Below are 5,974 nucleotides of genomic sequence, written 5' to 3' on the forward strand. Positions count from 1 at the left end.
TGTGTAATTCGGTGTGATAAACAATTTCGAAAATTTATAACATTTAAGATAAATATTAAAGATGTAATAAACAGTTGATTATAAAATAAAATACAAAAGCAAATGCAAATTTGTATGATTATATTTAAAGTTTTAATTTGTTCCGCTATATAAAATTCTATCACAATCCTTTATAAGTATTAATTTTAAAATGATCAAAAAAAAAGTAAGTTCAAATAGTTAATGCTCAGGGCCAAATTTCCATAAGTAAAATAACATGATTTTAGAAAATTTTATTCTATTAACACCAAACAAATTGGAAAAATCACAAGATTTTAGAAATTTTTATTGTATTAACACTAAACAAATTGGAGGAAACGAACCAGGCTAAGTGTTGTAACCGTTCAGTAAATTCTTAACTGAATAAACAAAAAAAACTGACTACTAACAAACTTAACTGCTAGTCTTTCTAACTTGCTATTTCCACTTAATAACTTAAATAAATAAATAACCTTTATAAATATTATTTAAAAATCAAATAGTTTTCAAAGTTAAAAATTGATAATTAATTGTCATTGTAAAATATCAACATATAAAAATTTTAATATTTATTTTTATTTCTTATATTTAAACAATAAATAAAAAATGATAGTTTTATTTTCTTAAAGTAACATATTATTATGATTATTGTTAAATATAAGAAATTAATATAATTAATGCTCCGGAGGAAAAAAAAGTTCATCATATTCCCTTCATAAAATAAAATAACAAGATTTTAAATATTTTATTTTATTACACAAATAAATAAATAATAAAGCCCAAAGTCGAAATGCCGTAACCGTTTCATAAATTCATAACTGGATAAAAAAAAAAAAAAATCACAACTGAATAAACTGAAAATACTGTAACAAACTACTAACAAACCATAACAAACTTAACCGCTTCTCTTTCTAACTTCCTCTATTTTCATTTGTGTATATAAACCAAGTGAAGTAGTAATCATTTTGCATAACGAAATTCAAACAAAGTGAATCAATCAAAAATGTTCAGAAAAATTTCCATCGGTTGTAGGTATGGAGATCTCGTCAAAATCAAAAATTTCAAAGAAACTGATCATGATAAACGCGATGATCATGATAAACGCGATGATCAAGAAGAACCGAAAGAAGAACCGAAATCGAGTCTTTCTCCTCAAATTGATACGAAGAGGAAGAAGCTGCTTGTTCTGAATCTTAATGGCTTTCTCATCCGCAAAGTTCATATTCTTGACCATTTCAGACGCATATTTGTCCCGAATCGTATAGCTGATTACCGATTCCGTGACACTCTCCGTAATATATTAGTTTCTCAAACTCATCTTTTGTGAATTTCTTTTTATATCGAATGCGCGTTCTTATTTTTTGTGTATGATGATCGATTAACAGTTTTTAAGAGGCCGTTTAGTGAAGAATTTATGAAATTCTGCTTACAAAGATTTGAAGTTGGAATCTGGTCTTCTGCGGTAGAGTAAGTATAATCAGCACTGTTCTTGTTTTTCTTTTTGATTATTTCATTTTGATTATTTCGTTCTTGATTAATTGTTATTGTTATTGTTATCGCACTTTCAGCAAGAACGTGCGTGGTGCTTTAACATGTGCTATTGGAGGAGATCTCCTAGATAAGCTGCTATTTGTTTGGGTAAATTTTCTTTTAAGTTAATTTTTGTGCAGATTATTAAGTAATCGATTTTGTTCATTTATTTTGTGTTTGATGATTGCAGGATCAGTACTCCTGTACGGACACTGAATATAAATCTTTCGAGAATGCTCAAAAGCCTCTTTATATGAAAGAATTAGAAAGAGTGTGGAGTCAGTATCAAACCTATTCTGCTTATAATACTCTGATGATTGAAGATAAACCATATAGAGCCATCCATAATCCGGTAATTCGTTATTAGTTTCAAATTCTGCATATAATGTAGGTTTAGATGTTTAGTATTCAAATTTTAACGATTTTCATAATCTCGAATTTCAGCCAAATACCTCGATTTTTGTCAACTCCTATGATTTAGAGAATGATACGGACAATTTTCTTGATCCAAATGGTGAACTATGCACGTACTTGAATGGAGTTGCTGAAGCTGACGATGTTCAGGATTATGTTAAAGAAAATCATTTTGGTTTACCAGGAATTTCAGGGAATCATCGCGATTGGGAATTATACATGCTACTTACTTACAGTACTTTTGGAAATCTCGTCAAACTCAGGGACTTGTTAGAATTAGAAGAAGAAGAAGAAGATGAAAGTTCTCAAGATGCAGGCTCTCAAGATGCAATAGAATTGAATCTTCCTTTTGAGGATATGCATATTGAAGTTCCACTACCTAAGCAGAAGAAGTTGCTTATTATGAATCTTAATGGCTTTCTTTTGCGCAGAATTAATTTTGCTGATTGGGAAAACAATCCATCTCCTCGAATTGCTGATTACATATATCGTAACTTTCTTCGTAAGTTACTCAAACTCAATACTTTATTTCATCTTCATTTGTTTATCAATATGCATTTTTTATTTTTGTTAATGATTATTTTGATATAGTTTTTAAGAGGCCATATAGCAAACAGTTTATGAGATTCTGCTTAGAAAGATTTGAAGTTGGCATTTGGTCTTCTGCTAGAGGGTGAGTATATATAATTAACAAGATTTTTTTCGTTTTTGAATTTGATTGGTTATTTTGTGTTTTATATTAATTGTTATTACCCTTAATACAGGTATAATCTGGATGGTGCTTTAACCTGTGCTATGGGAGGATTAAAAGAAAAGCTACTTTTTGTTTGGGTATATTTTTATATTGTTTTGTTTGTGTTATTTTTTTTTGGAAATTTATATATTATATTACTATATAAATGTTGGTGGTTTATTTTGTAGGATCAATTTGCATGTTTTAATACTGGGTTTAGAGCTGTGGAGAGCTTAGGGAAGCATCTATATTTCAAAGAATTACATAAAGTGTGGGCAGCATTGCAGAATAGAGGATCCTATTCTTCTGCTAATACTTTGGTGATTGATGACAAACCATATAGGACTATTCTTAATCCTCATCATGCATCAATTTTTACTGAGTCATATGATATAGATGATGAGGAGGACAATTTACTAGATCCAGAGGGTGAATTGTGCAACTACTTGAATGAAGTTGCTGAAGCTGAACATGTTGGGCATTATGTTCAAGCAAATCCTTTTGGTTTACCTGGACTTACACCCGCTCATCCTGACTGGAACTATTACGCGATATTTCGTACTAGTGCTTATCAAGTGAATGGGTTTCATTGATACATGATTTTGTTTTTGACAAGGAAAATGTTGTGTCTTGTTGCTATTTTGTATGTACTTAATAAGTTTCTTTAATTGTTGTTGATCTGAAAAGACTTGTGTATTGTTGCTACAGTTTTATTTGGCAGTATATTTTTCAGTTCATGGTTTCTTTCAAGTGTAGATAAAATTTCATGCTACAGGAAATTTAGCATTTGTCTGATTGCGATTACAATTATAACTCAACACACACCACACCACACCACACCAACTTAGAAACAAAATAAACAAACTAAATTCATAATTCGTAATCACATTTCATATTCAGTTAATTAACTTGCAAACGAGGATCAGCATCAACTTCCTCGTCTACATAATTAGGATCCTTCTCATCTATAGCTGCCGGTGCTGCATCAAGCTCATTATCAATGATATCGGCGGGACCTTCCCATGTGTACTTACCGCCGTGACCAGACTTCGAAGGCGGACGACTGATTCCTATGCCGTCAACGGGGTGACGGTCGAGACGCTGAACACCGTTATTGATGAGTTTTTTCTCGACGTATTTGATTGTGTCTATGTTGTGTGTGTTGAGTTCTGTTTTCTCTACTCTCTTTTTTCCTTCTTCGTCGTGGCTTACGGCTCTTATTGTTACTTTCTCTTGTTTGTCGTCGATTGGCTTCATTGCTGCTAAATCTTGCTCGGTTCTTAAAGCTATGAATTTGTGATTTTTTCTTGTACAATACAGATTATGTGTTAGCTTGTTTTTATAGGAGTTCAATGTTTGGAAAACTAGAATGTGCTGGAAGTATAGAGATGATAGGTTGAGAAATGAGAATTCTCGAATTTGCTTCAAGTCTCTGCCACGTGACTCACATATGCGCTGTCACGTGTAAGTAAGATTGAGCAGAATAACATTTGTATTCATCTTGATTATTGAATTACACCGACTTCTTTTTTGCTATAGAAAAAGAAAATAACTATTCCATTTTGGTATTTAAATTTTATAAAATGATTTTTAAAAGGTATCTGCATGCAGTGGAAATATAAAATCGTAATATGTATGTATTTATTTATTTTATTTTAATAAGAAAACATTTGTTTAGATATTTTATAAATATTATTTTGACATCTAAATGGAAAGATGTAATTAGAAGCCGTTTGCAATTTTTTGCACGCCAATGGATATGTAAATATATTGGCATAAGTTAATTATGTTAATCAATTTAGTTATAATTCAATAATATTGGGAATTGATTATAAATTTAGAGACTTAAATATTTATAAATGGTAGAAGTCAAATATCTATTATTTTAAGGTTTTGTATGAGTATGTGGTGTGTCTCTTACATATATGTGTTGTTAAAAAAAAGCTCTAAAGTGAAAAATGCTCTCTTGTGTTGACCATCTAAATTAACCCCAACAGTGGTATCAAAGTCTGGTTCGAGTGAAGAAGTTGGCTCACCTGTATCGTAATTTCCTATTGGGTAGGAGATGGTCACTTGAAAAGTGTCAACGGCGGTACAAGTGTAAAAAGCTTTTTCTTGAGGGGGAACATTATGGATAGACTCACGCTTGAGGGAGAGTGTTGAGAATAGCAAGTGTGAGTATTATGAAGAAGTCTCATATTGGTTAGAAATATGAATACTTGAGCATTTATAAGTGGAAGAACCTACATACATATTACCTTAAGGTTTTTGGTGAGTATGTGGTGTGTCTCTTACAAATGTGTGTTGCTAAACAAAACAAAGTGAAAAATGGCCCCTCGTGTTGACCCCTCGAATTGACCCTAACAAACAATTCTAATTAGATTGGATCATACGCATAAATTAAAGATAAATAAAAATAATGTATGAGTCATAACCCAAGAATGAGAGACTCATTAACGCTTTAATGAAGACCTAACTGAGCGGAGGCATTGACTTGATTGTCTCGCTCGAAGATGGGAAAGATGGAAGAATCGCGAACGTGTACTTTTTGCTAGTCTCTTATGAAAGAGTTTTTAGCGACATTCTCGGGAGATCCTTCTTAGCAACATTTGGTGTGGTGGCTTTTCTGGTAGATGTGCCATAATGATGACAACATGTTGATCATCGTTACTGCCGACCTACGTGATGCTCGCCGAATTCGTGAAACAATACTTGAAGGACTGGTACCACCTCGACGGTCATTGAGACAATCTAAGAAAGAAGTTAATATAGTTGACATCGATGCCTGGGAAAATGACACCCGTCTAGGCGAACCTGTTTTGCCCACAGGTGCAAAAACTCTAAGGCCAGTACCAGATGGAGAATTCAAAGTTGTCCAACTCGACGACAATATTTCTCGGTCAATTAAAATAGGAGCAAGACTCCCAAGCGAAGTGATGGAATGACTGATTCTGTGTTTTGGCACACCGCAAATGCACGACAATATCAAAGTAGTTGTCGAACCTTAGAGACCAATTATTTGAGTATTAATTTCTATCATATCGGTGTAAAGATAAGGCGATCAATATTAGAATGTGAAGGATTTTTAATTTTGCCAATAAAATAATTAAAACAAGCAGAGTTTAGGACTTTAACTCATGACTCTAATACTCTTGCAAACCCTAATTTGTTAGGAGAATAATGTAAGTCTCGTAGAAAATGGAAAAAGGTAGACAACGCCCACTTTCGTCGGCATGTTGTCTTTGCTCTGATCAAATACGCTACCCACTTTCGTCGGTG

The 5,974-nt window shown here is 32.5% G+C and overlaps 2 protein-coding genes across 2 annotated transcripts; one reads left to right on the plus strand and one right to left on the minus strand.

The window, feature by feature from the left end:
* The first annotated feature begins 1,002 nt into the window (after positions 1-1,002).
* On the plus strand, positions 1,003-3,439 carry LOC127125700 (uncharacterized). The gene is made up of 8 exons (XM_051054500.1): positions 1,003-1,310; positions 1,404-1,485; positions 1,587-1,656; positions 1,739-1,900; positions 1,993-2,464; positions 2,554-2,635; positions 2,727-2,793; positions 2,884-3,439. The coding sequence occupies exons 1-8, from the start codon at positions 1,022-1,024 to the stop codon at positions 3,286-3,288; spliced, it is 1,629 nt and encodes a 542-aa protein (XP_050910457.1). The 5' UTR covers positions 1,003-1,021; the 3' UTR covers positions 3,289-3,439.
* An 18-nt stretch (positions 3,440-3,457) lies between these two features.
* Positions 3,458-4,018, minus strand: LOC127125702 (uncharacterized). The gene has a single exon (XM_051054504.1). The coding sequence runs from the start codon at positions 3,950-3,952 to the stop codon at positions 3,596-3,598; it is 357 nt and encodes a 118-aa protein (XP_050910461.1). The 5' UTR covers positions 3,953-4,018; the 3' UTR covers positions 3,458-3,595.
* Between the last annotated feature and the right edge of the window lie 1,956 nt (positions 4,019-5,974).

The sequence above is a fragment of the Lathyrus oleraceus genome, chromosome 3 (genome assembly GCF_024323335.1).
Source record: "Lathyrus oleraceus cultivar Zhongwan6 chromosome 3, CAAS_Psat_ZW6_1.0, whole genome shotgun sequence".
Classification (NCBI taxonomy): domain Eukaryota; kingdom Viridiplantae; phylum Streptophyta; class Magnoliopsida; order Fabales; family Fabaceae; genus Lathyrus; species Lathyrus oleraceus.

Bases quoted from the DNA above. Each gene is read 5' to 3' on its own strand.
- LOC127125700 (XM_051054500.1), top strand. From the start codon at position 1,022: ATGTTCAGAAAAATTTCCATCGGTTGTAGGTATGGAGATCTCGTCAAA. The intron at 1,311-1,403 runs GTAATATATTAG...ATCGATTAACAG, and splicing joins CCGATTCCGTGACACTCTCC to TTTTTAAGAGGCCGTTTAGT. The intron at 2,636-2,726 runs GTGAGTATATAT...CCCTTAATACAG, and splicing joins ATTTGGTCTTCTGCTAGAGG to GTATAATCTGGATGGTGCTT.
- LOC127125702 (XM_051054504.1), bottom strand. From the start codon at position 3,952: ATGAAGCCAATCGACGACAAACAAGAGAAAGTAACAATAAGAGCCGTA.